Raw genomic sequence first — 17,058 nt, 5'->3', positions numbered from 1 at the left:
CAAAACGTATCTGTAAAGGATAAAATCCACCCCGGGCAGGAATCGAACCAGCGGCCTAGCGCTTACAAGGCAGACACGCTACTAACAAAGCTAACTAGGCTGGCTATTGTGTCTCGTATTGCCCATCTCATGAAGGACACAATACGAGATGGGGGGCATGCTACGACATAGACCACATGAAAAATAAAAAATAAAATAGTTTATCAATTTCAATTAACTGTACTTTTAACTTTTGTTTTTTGCTTCCTCTCTCCCCCATACAGGTTCATGATGTTCTCCCACTATTGGGTCCCGCGCTGCTCACTGCTCGCGCGCTTTTCCTCCGTCTCCCCTCAGGGCGACTACTCCTCCCTCATCCCCGACCCCGGCCTGCGCTTCGCTTCCTCGCTCATCCCCCTCTTTTTGGGCAGGTGGTGTGTGCTGGGCTGCACGTGGGGGAACCTGCTCAAAGCTACCTTGATAGCGGTGCGATACTCGACTGTGAGGAAGCAGTTCGGGGAAGATCGGGAGGGAAGGGAAACGAGTGTGATCGAATATCAGACGCAGGTGAGTCGTGGGTTCGATACCCGGCCGGGGGCGGATTTCATCCCGAACTGATGAGGTTTGTTGTCGTAACGGCTGTTCTCTCTTTTTTACTAGATTTGAAAGGCTAAGTGGAAGAACGGACGAACCCACAAAATCCGATGTTTTTCAGTTTTTTGCACTGACCCACAGTCTGAAACAAACTCTATCCACAAGCAGTGGAACTATATAGCAATATTGAGATGTAGTTTAGAAGTTATTAGAAACCCCGTTCACCCTATAACATTCGTGTGAAACTCCTAGACTTTAACTCCTAATATCTCGAAACGAGGTGTGTGTGTGTGTGTGTGTGTGTGTGTGTGTGTGTGTGTGTGTGTGTGTGTGTGTGTGTGTGTGTGTGTGTGTGTGTGTGTGTGTGTGTGTGTGTGTGTGTGTGTGTGTGTGTGTGTGTGTGTGTGTGTGTGTGTGTGTGTGTGTGTGTGTGTGTGTGTGTGTGTGTGTGTGTGTGTGTGTGTGTGTGTGTGTGTGTGTGTGTGTGTGTGTGTGTGTGTGTGTGTGTGTGTGTGTGTGTGTGTGTGTGTGTGTGTGTGTGTGTGTGTGTGTGTGTGTGTGTGTGTGTGTGTGTGTGTGTGTGTGTGTGTGTGTGTGTGTGTGTGTGTGTGTGTGTGTGTGTGTGTGTGTGTGTGTGTGTGTGTGTGTGTGTGTGTGTGTGTGTGTGTGTGTGTGTGTGTGTGTGTGTGTGTGTGTGTGTGTGTGTGTGTGTGTGTGTGTGTGTGTGTGTGTGTGTGTGTGTGTGTGTGTGTGTGTGTGTGTGTGTGTGTGTGTGTGTGTGTGTGTGTGTGTGTGTGTGTGTGTGTGTGTGTGTGTGTGTGTGTGTGTGTGTGTGTGTGTGTGTGTGTGTGTGTGTGTGTGTGTGTGTGTGTGTGTGTGTGTGTGTGTGTGTGTGTGTGTGTGTGTGTGTGTGTGTGTGTGTGTGTGTGTGTGTGTGTGTGTGTGTGTGTGTGTGTGTGTGTGTGTGTGTGTGTGTGTGTGTGTGTGTGTGTGTGTGTGTGTGTGTCTTTTTCTTCTACGACTTCTAGATACCGAGATAAATCGATTTAAAAAAATACCGGTAAATCGTGAAGTTTGACGTCACGGCATACGCTCCCGTAGGCGATGACGTCATAATTCATGACTCCCGATTCGTTTGTTTGTGCGCAAGCGTTTCTGCGCATTTTGACGTGAAATCTGACGTCATAACTCTTTGAACTTTTTCATTAGAACGGCAATTAAAAATTAAATTTTCGTCCTTTTAAAGTTACTTTTTCGGAGTTTTGACCTCAGATTTGAATTTTTCACAACTTTTTACATAGGAATCGACCTTTTATTAATAATATTTTCCCAATTGCAACTCCTCCATTGAATCGATTTTTTTTTAAAAACATTTTACAATACAGCGATCTTCTCTTTGGCTGCTTATAATAATGAAGCTTCCAAGAATTGATGGTTACAATGCCAATTTATATTATCAAATATTTAATTTTATTTATTTTAAAACTCAATTTTTGCCAGCCTAGTTAGCTTAGTTTGTAGCGCGTCTGCCTTGTAAGCGCTAGGCCGCGGGTTCGATACCCGCCCGGGGCGGATTTTATCCTGATGGGATAATGTTCGTTCTCGACGGCTGGCTTTCTCCTATCCTGTCTTCCTTCTCTCTTCGATTTCGGGACGATAAGACCATAGCAGTTACAGTTCCCTCGGTCCTCTTAAAAAACTCAATTTTTGCGATATGTAGTTGGAGTCCATTAGTAGTTCAATATAGGCAGGGTTTACCAAATCGGGACTTTTTGATAGAGGGAACTGTAACTGTTGAACTCTTATCGTCTCGAAATCGAAGATAGAAGGAGGACAAGATAGGAGAAAGCCAGCCTTTCCGAGAACAAAACGTATCTGTAAAGGATAAAATCCACCCCGGGCAGGAATCGAACCAGCGGCCTAGCGCTTACAAGGCAGACACGCTACCAACAAAGCTAACTATGCTGGCTATTGTGTCTCTTATTGCCCATCTCATGAGGGAAGGGACATAATACGAGATGGGCATGATACGACATAGACCACATGAAAATAAAATAGTTTATCAATTTCAATTAACTCTACTTTTAACTTTTGTTTATTGCCTCGGTGGTGTTGTGGTCAAGGCGCTCGCGTCACCAAAAAATGAAGGTAAAATATTTACCTTTTTTTATTAGAAGGCTACAAGGCAGTGCTTCTCAAAGCTGTCCGCGCGGCACACATTTTGAGAAGTACTGTTATAAGGCATAGGTATTCAAATTCATAATCATAAAATAGATCTCATTAAATGTTATTTTCTGAAAACTATAGGAAAACCTTCGATGTTCAGGAAATGAAGAGATTTGTTGAAGAAGAGGAGGTCACCAAAATGAAGGTAAAATATTTACCCTTTTTTTTATTAGAAGGCTACAAGGCAGTGCTTCTCAAAGCTGTCCGCGCGGCACACAGTTTGAGAAGTACTGTTATAAGGCATAGGTATTCAAATTCATAATCATAAAATAGTGGTTTTGTAAAATGTACCTAGAGATATAATAGATCTCATTAAATGTTATTTTCTGAAAACTAGCCCGTTTTGGAGTGTTGTCTCAAACCCTCTGTCTTTATATTTGGGGAAAGTTCTATAGGTATCTACAACAAAAAGTAATGAAATCCCCCCAAAAAAACCTCTTCGTTGTAAAAAGTTCCCCGCCAAGTCAGTAGCTCAAAAAAAAGATAAGTGTTTTCACCGCCGTTTTTATTTCGTAGCAATGAAACAACTGCTACATTAGACGCTTGTAGTCTGTGTCGTAGCATGCTCATCCCATAGTGTGTTCCTCATTAGATGGGCGAGAAGAGACACAATACTTCCCATTTAGGTGCTGGTTAACACGAGAACACCTGAAAGTAACCCGTTGAAATATTTGCAATCGAAAAACGAGTACAAATTTCTTCCCATTTAGGTGCTGGGTCAACACGAGAACACCAGAAAGTAACCCGTTGAAATATTTGCAATCGAAAAACGAGTACAAACTTTCGTCGATGGTGGGGATCGAATCCAGGACCTTCTGCATGGCAAACAAGCGCGTAACCACTCGGCTAACCGTGCCCCAATTATTCATCTTGGCTTGTCACATCTTGTCTGGTATTCGATTTATTTATCCTGATGGGATAATGTTCGTTCTCGGAACGGCTGGCTTTCTCCTATCCTGTCATCCTGCCTCGGTGATGGTGTAGTGGTCAAGGCGCTCGCCTAGTAAACAGGAGGGCTTGGGTTCAATCCCAGCGAAGGTATGGAATTTTATCCTCAATATAATTTGAGACTTTGACCACAATAATAGTATATAATAGCCTACTGCTGGAGTAAAGGGACTTTTCAGTCCTATGCGAGCAGTATAAATAAGCACTACCTATTATTATTATTATTATCCTTCTTCGATATCGGGACGATAAGACCTTAGCAGTGAGGGCGTGGGTTCAATCCCAGCCGAGGTATGGAATTTTATCCTCAATATAATTTGAGAATTCGACCACAATAATAGTTGGCCTAGCGTTTACAAGGCAGACACGCTACCAACAAAGCTAACTAGGCTGGCTATTGTGTCTCTTATTGCCCATCTCATGAGGGACACAATACGAGATGGGCATGATACGACACAGACCACATAAAAAAAATAAAAATAAAATAGTTTATCAATTTCATTTAACTTTACTTTTAACTTTTGTTTATTGCTTCCTCTCTCCCCCATACAGGTTCATGATGTTCTCCCACTATTGGGTCCCGCGCTGCTCACTGCTCGCGCGCTTTTCCTCCGTCTCCCCTCAGGGCGACTACTCCTCCCTCATCCCCGACCCCGGCCTGCGCTTCGCTTCCTCGCTCATCCCCCTCTTTTTGGGCAGGTGGTGTGTGCTGGGCTGCACGTGGTTCGCTTCCTCGCTCATCCCCCTCTTTTTGGGCCGGTGGTGTGTGCTGGGCTGCACGTGGGGGAACCTGCTCAAAGCTACCTTGATAGCGGTGCGATACTCGACTGTGAGGAAGCAGTTCGGGGAAGATCGGGAGGGAGAGGAGACGAGTGTGATCGAGTATCAGACGCAGGTGAGTCGTGGGTTCGATCCCCGGCCGGGGGCGGATTTCATCCCGAACCGATGAGGTTTGTTGTCGGAACGGCTGTTCTCTCTTTTTTACTAGATTTGAAGGGCTAAGTGGAAGAACGGACTGACCCACAAAATCCGATGTTTTTCAGTTTTTTTGCACTAACCCACAGTCTGAAACGAACTCTATCCACAAGCAGTGGATTCAATTCAATTCAATTCAATTTATTTTTATTGTACATAATATAGCATTAAAAATACAACATTTCAATGAATACAATTGTACAACGTCAGTTAGAAAAGAAAAAGAAGGAGAAAAAAATAAAATAATAATATCTAAAATTAACCTAACCTTAGTGGTGTTAAAAAGATAATAAAAAGGAACTATAGCAATATTGAGATGCAGTTTAGAAGTTATTAGAAACCCTGTTCACCCTATAATCTATAATATTCGTGTGCAACTCCTAGACTTTAACTCCTAATATCTCGAAACGAGGTGTGTGTGTGTGTGTGTGTGTGTGTGTGTGTGTGTGTGTGTGTGTGTGTGTGTGTGTGTGTGTGTGTGTGTGTGTGTGTGTGTGTGTGTGTGTGTGTGTGTGTGTGTGTGTGTGTGTGTGTGTGTGTGTGTGTGTGTGTGTGTGTGTGTGTGTGTGTGTGTGTGTGTGTGTGTGTGTGTGTGTGTGTGGCTTAGTCCGTTCTTCCTCTTGATCCCTAAATTGAGATTAGGGTAAAATCGAATACCAGACAAGATGACCCAGCAAAAGCGAAACAAATAATATGTATATCTCCGGAGGTAGGTAGGACTTTATTGTTAAAACTCCTTTAAATAAATAAATAACTGTCTAAAAATAAATCTACTGTGTGTTTCAGCAAGTCCGTTTGTTCCCGTACGTAGCGGCGATTTGACCCAGCAAAAGCGAAACAAATAATATGTATATCTCCGGAGGTAGGTAGGACTTTATTGTTAAAACTCCTTTAAATAAATAAATAATTGTCTAAAAATAAATCTACTGTGTGTTTCAGCAAGTCCGTTTGTTCCCGTACGTAGCGGCGATATACGTTTACAAGACCACCCTGTATTCCGTCACTAACGCATTGAGTGATATTAACAATGCAATGGCCGAGTCAGAAGACTGTGTAAGTCACGAACCCTTTTTTCCAAGAGTTTTGACATCACTTTATAACTGCTAAGATTTTACCCTCCTTTATAACTCTTTATAACTGCTAAGATTTTACCCTCCTTTATAACTGCTAAGATTTTACCCTCCTTTATAACTGCTAAGATTTTACCCTCCTTTATAACTGCTAAGATTTTACCCTACTTTATAACTGCTAAGATTTTACCCTCCTTTATAACTGCTATAGTAACTTACTAACTAACAATGTTCTTTCTTTCTTGTTTTCAGTCAGAGTTGATCACAGAGTGGCACATTTTAATGTCTGGGTTCAAACCTCTCCTCACCTACCCTCCTTTATAACTGCTAAGATTTTACCCTCCTTTATAACTGCTAAGATTTTACCCTCCTTTATAACTGCTAAGATTTTACCCTCATTTATAACTGCTAAGATTTTACCCTACCTTATAACTGCTAAGATTTTACCCTCCTTTATAACTGCTATAGTAACTTACTAACTAACAATGTTCTTTCTTTCTTGTTTTTAGTCAGAGTTGATCACAGAGTGGCACATTTTAATGTCTGGTTTCAAACCTCTCCTTACTTGGTTAGCAGTAGCAGGAGTTCAGGAATGTAGAGAGGCATGTGGCGGTCATGGCTATCTTTATGGTAAGATCCTCCCTATAATTTGTTTCTTTTGTAGGATTTTCAGAGGGTGAATGGCCTTGCTCTTTGGCTGGAATTTAAATTTCCTAATTTGCCAGCCTAGGTAGCTTGGAAGGTAGTGCGTCTGCCTTATAAGCGCTAGGCCGCGGTTTCCCGCCCGGGGCGAATTTTATCCTGAAGGGATAAGGTTCGTTCCCGGAACGGCTGGCTTTCTCTATCCTCCTCTCTTCGATTTCGGGACGATGAGACCTTAGCAGTTACAGTTCCTTCTGTCAAACCTCGAGAAAGAAAACCATCTAGTAAATATCTTTTATTTTTTTTCCTCAGCTTCGGCATTAGGTGAAATCAAAGAAGACAACGACTCCATGGTGACTCTAGAAGGAGACAACAACGTTCTAACCCAACAGACGAGCAAGTTCCTAACCTACATATACAAAACCCATGGGGGCCCAAATGTCGGACCCATACACCCCAATTCGGCCAGGATAGACAGTCCGATGAATTCGTTTGCCAGCCTAGGTAGCTTGGAAGGTAGTGCGTCTGCCTTATAAGCGCTAGGCCGCGGTTTCCCGCCCGGGGCGAATTTTATCCTGAGTGGATAAGGTTCGTTCCCGGAACGGCTGGCTTTCTCTATCCTCTTCTCTTCGATTTCGGGACGATGACACCTTAGCAGTTACAGTTCCTTCTGTCAAACCTCGAGAAAAAAAACCATCTATTAAATATCTTTTAATTTTTTTTCCTCAGCTTCGGCTTTAGGTGAAATCAAAGAAGACAACGACTCCATGGTGACTCTAGAAGGAGACAACAACGTTCTAACCCAACAGACGAGCAAGTTCCTAACCTACATATACAAAACCCATGGGGGCCCAAATGTCGGACCCATACACCCCAATTCGGCCAGGATAGACAGTCCGATGAATTCCTACTATTATTTGACACAGCCGGATGAAAGGGTTAAACTCGCAAGTTTCCAAGATCTCAATGTATCAAGTAAGTATACCAAATAACGGACCCATACACCCCAATGTCGGACCCAGCCCAAATAACGGACCCATACACCCCAATTCGGCCAGGATAGACAGTCCGATGAATTCCTACTATTATTTGACACAGCCGGATGAAAGGGTTAAACTCGCAAGTTTCCAAGATCTCAATGTAAAAAGTAAGTAACAAAATATCCTAAATAACGGACCCATACACCCCAATGTCGCCAAAAATTATCTATTAATAAAAATCTCCAATCAGATCTCCTCCTCCTCTTTTTCTTCACTTTTTCCCGTGTTCAGACGGGGTCGGTCGTCAGCCTTCAATCAGCCCTAGGATGATCACTCTTGGGCTGATTTAGTTTTGACTACAAAATTTTACGAGTGGATACCTTTCGCAGTCAACCTTCTCTAACAAGGGAAATTTCAGGCTGGTATACTCCCTGTTTAAAGTCACCCAGCCAGACTAAGCTGGTCTACTCAATGTATGTTGTAGTAGCAGCAGGTTCACGAAATTACACGATGTCTTCACTTTCTGAAACTGGGAGTTTTACTCAATGTATAACGTCCCCCAGTTAGACAGGATTGTTTTCTTCTAATGAAGTTGCTTAATCAAACTGTTCTTGGTTTCAGACATTCTCTCCATCTACTCATTCCTAGTGCGATATCTGATCAGGAAAACCATTGCCACGTATGAAACTAATCTGAGTAAAGGACTGGATAAGTTCACTGCCCATAACGAATCACAAGTGTATGTGGCGCGAACACTGGCCCTTGTGTATAGCGAAGTAAGTTGGAAATCAAATGAATAAGTGGTCGAACGAAGTAACTTCTAACTTTTAAAGCTAGAGAAGAAAAATAATAATAATAGTGCTTATTTATACTGCTCGCATAGGACTGAAAAGTCCCTTTACTCCAGCAGTACTACTATTATTGTTGTCAAATTCTCAAATTATATGAGGATAAAATTCCATACCTCGGCTGGGATTGAACCCACGCTCTGCTGTTTACCAGGCGAGCGCCTTGACCATTACACCACCGAGGCTGCTATAATAGTGCTTTTTCAAGAGGTTTGTTAAATAAAACTGTAACAAAGAAGGTCTTATCGTCTCGAAATCGAAGAGAGAAGGAAGACGGGATAGGAGAAAGCCAGCCGTTCCGAGAACGACACTCATCTGTTCAGGATAAAATCCGCCCCAAGGGAATTAATTTGAAAAATGAGATATATTTAGCTCTCGGCGATAGCACTTCCTCATGGATCACTGAAGTAAGCAACGAAGAGGTTTGATAAAGAGAACTGTAAAAACGGAGGTTTTATCGTCCCGAAATCGAAGAGAAAAGGACAGGATAGGAGAAAGCCATCCGTTCCGAGAATGAACATTAATTGTTTAGGATAAAATCCGCCCCGGGCGGGAATCGAACCCGCGGCCTAGCGCTTGCAAGGCAGACGCGCCACCAAGCAAGCTAAACTAGGCTGGTTGATTTCCTCTTTGATTTCTTGATTTATTTCACAGAGATATGTCATTGAAACATTCTGGACCAAGCTGGCATCCAGAGAAACGTCAACTCCCCTCAAGTTAGTACTGACTGAACTGTGTCTACTGTATTCAGTATGGAGTTTGGAGAAATATTTACCCTATCTATATGAGAGCGAATATTTCACTAGTGGTGAACCTGTCAAACTAATTCAAGGTAATTCATTACTATTACCTGTTTACGCTCAGTTAATCCTACCCAGTGGGGAATGTGAGGGGGTGCATGCATTCCTGGTGCCTATTAGAAACCCGGCCAGTGCCACCCCGTATCCGGGACTGATTATTGGGGACATGGGGGACAAGATTGGGATGAATGGATTGGATAACGGGTAAGAATTGAATCGATTTTTTTTTTTCCAACATTTTACAATACAGCGATCTTCTCTTTGGCTGCGTATAATAATGAAGCTTCCAAGAATCGATGGTTAGCCAGCCTAGTTAGCTTAGTTGGTAGTGCGTCTGCCTTGTAAGCGCTAGGCCGCGGGTTCGATTCCCGCCCGGGGTGGATTTTATCCTGATCGGATAATGTTCGTTCCCGGAACGGCTGGCTTTCTCCTATCCTGTCTTCCTTCTCTCTTCGATTTCGGGACGATAAGACCATAGCAATTACAGTTCCCTCGGTCCTCTTAAAAAAAAAACTCAATTTTTGCGATATGTAGTTGGAGTCCATTAGTAGTTCAATATAGGCAGGGTTTACCAAATCGGGATTTTTTGATAGAGGGAACTGTAACTGTTGAACTCTTATCGTTTGTAGGTAGGAACTCTTGTCAAGTTAGTACTGACTGAACTGTGTCTACTGTATTCAGTATGGAGTTTGGAGAAATATTTACCCTATCTGTACGAAAGCGAATATTTCACTAGTGGTGAACCTGTCAAACTAATCCAAGGTAATTCATTACTATTAAAACAGTCGTAAGTCATAGGTGTAGGTAGGAACTCTTGTCAAGTTAGTACTGACTGAACTGTGTCTACTGTATTCAGTATGGAGTTTGGAGAAATACTTACCCTATCTATATGAGAGCGAATATTTCACTAGTGGTGAACCTGTCAAACTAATCCAAGGTAATTCATTATTTTTATTTTTGAGGGATTTGATTCCTGAACGGATGTTCGTTCTCGGAACGGCTGGCTTTCTCCTATCCTGTCTTCCTTCTCTCCGATTTAGGGACGATAAAACCTTAGCAGTTACATAGTTCCCTCTAAACTGTAACTGCCAAGGTCTTATCGTCCCCAAATCGAAAAGAGAAAGAGGATAGGATAGCAAAAAGCTGGTCGTTCCGAGAACGAATCTTATCTCTTCAGGATAAAGTTCGCCCCGGGAATCGAACCTGCAACGTAGCGCTTTCCATTAAAAAAAAGATATTTGTGCTCATTGCCTGTATTTTTCAATTCACCAGTATTTTTCACATCGATTTTAGTTACCTATTTATCTCGGGATCTAGAAGTTAGAAGTAAAAAAAAAATAAAAATTCCGTAAATCTTCATTTATTCCGCTCTTCATCTTGAAAGCCTTGCCTAAATACCATGAAAACCATGCACATTTTTTCCCCCAAGTTATCCATAATCAAGAAGCTATATTACAGTTATCCATAAGCTTTATTTTTTCTTATTTACAGACAGCGTCCTTCACTTGTGCAGAAAACTGAAACCCAACATCCTCTCTCTCATAGAGGTAGAAGCTCCTCCAGATTTCATAGTCAACTCGATTCTAGGCTCATCCTCAGGTCTTGTGTATAAGGAACTTCAGTCAGCCTTCTATCAATATCCAGCCACTTTTGAGATCGATCCGGAATGGAAAGCGATGCTTGGGAAGAGCAATTTGTGAGACACCAGAGGTCCCAGGTTTGATCTTGAGTCTGGAGGTCCTGGGTTCGATTCCCGGCGGAGACGAAGTTTTTGCGGCCCTGGGGTGCACTCAGCCTCGTAGTGATCAGGTCTTGTGTATAAAGAACTTCAGTCAGGTTTCTATCAATATCCAGCCACTTTTGAGATAGATCCGGAATGGAAAGCCATGCTTGGGAAGAGCAATTTGTGAGACTCCAGGTTTGATCTTGAGTCTGGAGGTCCTGGGTTCGATTCCCGGTGGAGTCGAAGTTTTTGCGGCCCTGTATGAAATATGGGGTGCACTCAGCCTCGTGAGTAGTAATGGGGGCTTGTGTATAAAGAACTTCAGTCAGCCTTCTACAGGGTGTCTACCAGACTGGAAAACCGGGAAAAGTCAGGGAATTTCATGGAGACTGGAAAATCAGGGAATTTCACGAAAAAGTGCCAAAAATCAAAAAAAGTCAGGGAATTTTTCAAAGCCTAAAAAAGGACAAAGAAAGATTTCAATTAAAAAAGTATGCAACCATGAAGGGGCAACATATAATCTCTCAAAAATTTCGCCTGCGGCGCTGATTGGATTCCTCAAGGGCCGAATTTATGTGAGAAACAGCTCAAGGGAGCGCTTGAAAAAGACTTCAATACATCGCCAGATCGACAATCAACTGTTGAGGTGTGTCCAAACACAGTCGATCGACGTTGATCCACATTCATCGACGGCCGTCGACTATGTATGAACACGCCTTTAAAACTCTTTTCTGTTCCAACTTTTTTTGTGAAAATTGTTTTCTGTTCCAACATAATTTTCCGGAATTTGAAGGGTTGAAGGCATCTTGAAACGAACAGATTACATACTTACTGAAAAGTTTCGCCTGCGGCCCTGAAGATTACACCTTTGACAAGTCTGCTTCTCTTACTATTGTAGACCAAAATCTCCAAAAAAATTCGCCTGCGGCGCCAAAATTTTGTGTTTCTGATAACTCAGTTTTTTAAAATTAGAGACCAAAATTTTCGCCTGTGGCCATAAAAATTTCAATTTCGTTAATTCCGGTTTCTATAAATTGTAGCTCACAATTTTCAAAAATTTCGCCTGCGGCGCTGCTCATTTCCCCCTTTTTTGGGTTAATCTTCATCCCCCCAGGATATGTGAATGTGTAGACTGTATATTACTGTATAAGTATAATGACAAACTTCAGGTTCATGCTTTTTAAAAAAAATTTCCTGCGGAGCTGAAGATTAGGATTTCGATGAGACTGAATTTCTGAAAATTTTAAACCGAAATGTTAAAAAAATTTCGCCTGAGGCGCTGTTATATTCTAAAAGAAATGCCAGTTCACTTATAGTAAATACCTATTAGGGGCCCAAAGGCAGATCAAAGAGAAATGGCTGTAGTAGACTTGAGGTCATTATCTTGGTCAAAGGTCATTTATCGTGAAAAAATTTGGCCTGCGGCGCAGTTATTTCATGGTGCAAGTGGAGGACTCAAGACCTTACCCTAGTCGGATGAAAAAAAGATTGAAGAAATTTAACAGGCTTGAGAACATTGAGAAAAAAAAATCGGCTGCGGCGCAGTGGGAATAGGGTGGAAAATCTTGGAGAAAGAGACTGGAAATTTTGAAAAATTGGACTGGAAAACCGGGAAAAGTCAGGGAATTTTATCCATTTTGGTAGACACCCTGTTCTATCAATATCCAGCCACTTTTGAGATAGATCCGGAATGGAAAGCGATGCTTGGGAAAAGCAATTTGTAAGTCCCGGAGCTCCTGGGTCCGATTCCCGGCGGAGGCGACGTTTTTTCAGCCCTGTGTTTGAATTATGGGGTGCACTCAGCCTCGTGAGGATAACTGATCAGGAATGGAAGGCCATGCTTGGGACAATCTAAGAGCCTTCGTGGCCGAAGTGGAACTAGGCTGGCAAACCGAGGGTCCCGGGTTCGATTCCCGGCAGTTTTTTCTTTTCAGCCCTGTGTTTGAATTATGGGGTGCACTCAGCCTCGTGAGGATAACTGATCAGGAATGGAAGGCCATGCTTGGGACAATCTATGAGCCTCCGTGGCCGAAGTGGAACTAGGCTGGCAAACCGAGGGTCCCGGGTTCGATTCCCGGCAGTTTTTTTGGGCCTCTTCTTAGAATACTATGCACTTAGCTTCGTGAGGACAATCGAAGAGGTACTTTAACTGAGTAGCGGCCAGTGGCCCAAATAACGGACCCATACACCCCAATTCGGCCAGGATAGACAGTCCGATGAATTCCTACTATTATTTGACACAGCCGGATGAAAGCGTTAAACTCGCAAGTTTCCAAGATCTCAATGTATCAAGTAAGTATACCAAATAACAGACCCATACACCCCAATTCCGCCAGGATAGACAGTCCGATGAATTCCTACTATTATTTGACACAGCCGGATGAGAGGGTTAAACTCGCAAGTTTCCAAGATCTCAATGTATCAAGTAAGTATACCGAGTAAAAAGAAAATTTATACTTGACACATCGCGTCGACAGAATTAGTAAGGAGGTTCTTGGTAATCCCACACTCCACAGACCTCTATCTCTTTATTTGTGCTTCTTTTGTACTTTGTAGCCAGCCTAGTTAGCTTAGTTGGTAGTGCGTCTGCCTTGTAAGCGCTAGGCGGTCGGCATAAATTAAGTTAAGGTTCAGCCAGCCTAGCTAGCTTAGTTGGTAGTGCGTCTGCCTTGTAAGCGCTAGGCCACTGGGCTCGATTCCCGCCCGAGGCGGATTTTATCCTGATGGGATAATGTTCGTTCTCGGAACGGCTGGCTTTCTCCTATCCTCGATTCCCGCCCGGGCGGATTTTATCCTGATGGGATAATGTTTGTTCTCGGAACGGCTGGCTTTCTCCTATCCTGTCTTCCTTCTCTCTTTGATTTTATCCTGATGGGATAATGTTCGTTCTCGGAACGGCTGGCTTTCTCCTATTCTGTCTTCCTTCTCTCTTCGATTTTCGGGACGATAAGACCATAGCAGTTACAGTTCCCTCTGTCAAACCTCTTAAAAAAAATTTACTTTGTATATGCTGTAAATTATTTAAAATTAACTTGTAACATAAATTAAAATAATACAACCAAGCAGTAAGGGTAATGATCGAACATCGCTGTTTTTCATTTTTCTCCTCTTTTTCAAACTTTTCCCCCAAGTTGTTTGATAGGGGAAACTGTAACCAAAGATGCCATATCCTCCGGAAACCGAAGAGAGAACAAAGACAGTATAGGAGGGAGCCAGCCGTTCCCAGAACGAACCTCATCTGTTTGGGATAAAGTTCGCCCCGGACAGGAATCGAACCCGCGACCTAGCACTTACAAGGCAGGGGCGCTTCCAAAATAACTAGGCTCGCAAGTTTATACCCTTTTACTTGGGACCTGGAGTAGAGAAGCAATAATCTTGTGAAAACAAAAACATTTAATAAACAACTTTCATTCATGAAGTTTGATCATAATATATTTTTTCCTTTTTATTTCTGACATAAAAAATAATATCTTCGTAGTAAAATGAAAAATAAACGTTTGATATAAATGAACACAAGAAAAATTAAATAAATTATAAAAACGAAAAACGAGAATCGAATATCTCTGAGGTTGTAATTATACAGAGGCTAGGATAGGGTAGGCTAGGCTAGAAATAAAATCAAAGATAAAAATTGATTTTTTCGTCATCGCATGCCTTCAGGCACACTCCATTTGTCAAGGGGCTGAGTTTATATTGCCCTTGGGATCAATGTACGTAATTTGAAGAGACCACCAACGTCTGAGGTTGTAATTATACACAGGCTAGGATAGGGTAGGCTAGGCTAGAAATAAAATCAAAGATAAAAATTGACTTTTTCGTCATCGCATGCCTTCAGACACACTCCATTTGTCAAGGGGCTAAGTTTATATTGCCCATGGGATCAATGTACGTAATTTGAAGAGACCACCAACCTCAGTAGTGCACTGGTGAACGCGTTTTACTTTGGATCTGGAGGTTGGTGGTTCGAGTCCAAGTCAAGTCATAAAATTTATCTAGGTGTAATAATCTAATCATTGGGGAACGATATTTGTGGCAAGCATTTAAGTATGCTTAACACAATTAAAAATTCCTTTAATTTGAAAAAAAAAAAAGAAAAGAAAAAAAAGCATTAACTGATGAAATTTCTTCTTTTTTTTAAGCCTAGCCCTGCGTATAACTACAACCTGCAGTAGAGATGTGCAATGGGAGTGAGTCAGTTATAAAAAGAACTACTCTTTTCAATGGGTCAGATCCTAACTATAGGTAGTTGGGATACGACACATTAACTGAGTAGTTCAATAAGTTTTTTTTCGACTCACTACACTCTCACAATATTTGTTTAATAAAATAATAAAGATCAGATCAGAAGGGTGGGAGAAGTGAATAGAATAAGGGCCGAATGCACAGGGATCCAGATTTCCCAGTTAAAAAAGTGTCCCCCTCCATCAAAAACAGTATAGTAGGTAGGTATATAAAAAAAAATAATAAAATAATAATAATAATAATAATAATAAAAAACAGACCCGATAGGAGAAAAAACACCAATAGCCAAACTAAGAAGGTAGGTAGGTACCTACTTACTTTTTTGGAACTTGATGGTTTTTTTTTCCTTTCAAATTACACTTATTTTTTTACGCACAAAACTCTTAAAATCAACAACAACACCCACAGTCACACACACACAGGACTAGAGGTAATCAAATCGACTGATAATCTGAAATTCGATTTGTAAAAGGTATATAAATATCTGATACTGGTACTAAGTGATAAGGTGTTAATTATATTCGATTGAGCAACTAAGCACCTAATAAAAATAATTATACCTACCTACATAGTTATTCCGAGGGTTCGATTCCCGTCCGGGGCGGATGTTACCCTAAACGGGGGATAATGTTCGTTCTCGGAACGGCTGGCTTTCTCCTATCCTGTCTTCCTTCTCTCTTCGATTTCGGGGCGATAAGATCTTAGCAGCTACAGTTCCCTCTATCAAAGCTCTTTTTTTTAAATAAATATTTTTTTATTATTTTTTTTTTTTTTAAAGGAAGGAAGGCAGGCTACCTCCTATCTAGAATTTCTTGACCCCGCCGGGAATCGAACCCGGGTCTCCCGCGTGCAAGGCGAGTGCAGTGACCACTACGCCATGGGAGCTGACTCTCCTATCTAATTAGGCTATTTCTTACTTACCTTATACTCATCAAATTTGAGTACAAACTCGAGTATTTCAGCAAACTGTTTGACCAGGGCCTGTTGTGTGTCTAAATGTTGAGCAGGAGGTTCTGGCCCTGAACACAACTGTAGGAGAATCTTTGGTACAATCGACTCTGAAATAAAGCAGATTTTTTTTTTATTTTATTTTTTATTTCATTAACCAACCTCAGTGGTGTAGTGGTTAGCGCGGTGGACTTCGGATCTGGAGGTTGGTGGTTCGAGTCCAAGTCGAGTCATAAAAGTTAGCGTAGAGCATTGAGCAGGGAACGACATTTGTGAAAGCATTTATGGTTAACACAATTAAAATTCCTTATTATATTTTATTAATATTTGCCCCAAATTTTATTAATATATTTGGGTTGCCCCCAATTGTACAAAGGTCCCAAAGAAACTATATTTTAATAAATTGGTCAGTATTCTCATATTTTGTGCTTGACAGGGAACTCGTAACTGTTAAACCTAAGGTCTTATCAAAAAATAAAAGCGGACGAATTAACTTTTCGCTCTAAGGAAAGCAAGGCAAAAACAGGTTATCCATCTTTAAAGAGATTTGATAGAGGGAACTGAAGGTAACAATGGAGGTCTTATCGTCCCGAAATCGAAGAGAGAAGGAAGACAGGATAGAAGAAATTCAGCCGTTCCAAGAACAAACATTATCCGTTTAGGATGAAATCCGCCCCAGGCGGAAATCGAAGCTGCGACCTAGCGCTTACAGGGCAGACGCACTACCAACCAAGCTAATTAGGCTAGCCCATGGGGTCTTTAATGGGACTACTAATGCAGGGATTTCCCACTACGAGTGATTTGTGGCCAGTTGGAAATCTCTGTGCTTGAGGAATTTTATTCGGTCAGCTCCCATGGCGTAGTGGTCACTGCGCTCGCCTTGCACGCGGGAGACCCGGGTTCGATTCCCGGCGGGGTCAAGAAATTTTGTATCATGCAAATGATTGATTCCGTGACTGGCTGTTGCGGGGCCCACTCAGCCTCGTGAGGAAAATGAGTAGCTATGTAATATAATGCACATAGCGACCGGTGCCAGCATGGTAGGTAAACATTGGATTTTAGGATTATTGAGATATTGGGAAA

General features: G+C 41.9%; 2 protein-coding genes across 3 annotated transcripts in view; one reads left to right on the top strand and one right to left on the bottom strand.

Moving 5' to 3' along the window:
- Nucleotides 1-268: 268 nt before the first annotated feature.
- On the top strand, nucleotides 269-10,767 carry LOC113471262 (peroxisomal acyl-coenzyme A oxidase 3-like). 2 transcript variants are annotated; one of them, XM_026830270.1, is made up of 8 exons: nucleotides 4,302-4,419; nucleotides 4,480-4,642; nucleotides 5,662-5,775; nucleotides 6,302-6,422; nucleotides 7,164-7,409; nucleotides 8,036-8,190; nucleotides 8,917-9,094; nucleotides 10,554-10,767. In XM_026830270.1, the coding sequence occupies exons 1-8, from the start codon at nucleotides 4,304-4,306 to the stop codon at nucleotides 10,760-10,762; spliced, it is 1,302 nt and encodes a 433-aa protein (XP_026686071.1). In that variant the 5' UTR covers nucleotides 4,302-4,303; the 3' UTR covers nucleotides 10,763-10,767. The 2 variants fall into 2 exon arrangements, with proteins under 2 accessions (XP_026686072.1, XP_026686071.1); XM_026830271.1 differs by lacking the exons at nucleotides 4,302-4,419; nucleotides 4,480-4,642 and adding an exon at nucleotides 269-546.
- Nucleotides 10,768-15,933: 5,166 nt separating this feature from the next.
- The window catches only part of LOC103518493 (protein FAM49B-like), an 8,679-nt gene continuing 7,554 nt past the window's right edge, over nucleotides 15,934-17,058 (bottom strand). Inside the window, exon 5 of the mRNA XM_026830273.1 lies at nucleotides 15,934-16,085. Within this exon, the coding sequence (XP_026686074.1) occupies nucleotides 15,934-16,085 (152 nt within the window). The remainder of the gene's footprint in view (nucleotides 16,086-17,058) is intronic.

This window comes from Diaphorina citri, unplaced genomic scaffold (assembly GCF_000475195.1).
Source record: "Diaphorina citri unplaced genomic scaffold, Diaci psyllid genome assembly version 1.1 scaffold2211, whole genome shotgun sequence".
NCBI lineage: Eukaryota > Metazoa > Arthropoda > Insecta > Hemiptera > Psyllidae > Diaphorina > Diaphorina citri.
Note: the sequence above shows the minus strand (reverse complement) of the source record. Positions and strands in the feature narration are given on the sequence as shown.

Bases quoted from the DNA above. Each gene is read 5' to 3' on its own strand.
- LOC113471262 (XM_026830270.1), top strand. From the start codon at position 4,304: ATGATGTTCTCCCACTATTGGGTCCCGCGCTGCTCACTGCTCGCGCGC. The intron at 6,423-7,163 runs GTAAGATCCTCC...TTTTTTCCTCAG, and splicing joins CGGTCATGGCTATCTTTATG to CTTCGGCTTTAGGTGAAATC. The intron at 8,191-8,916 runs GTAAGTTGGAAA...TTTATTTCACAG, and splicing joins TGGCCCTTGTGTATAGCGAA to AGATATGTCATTGAAACATT.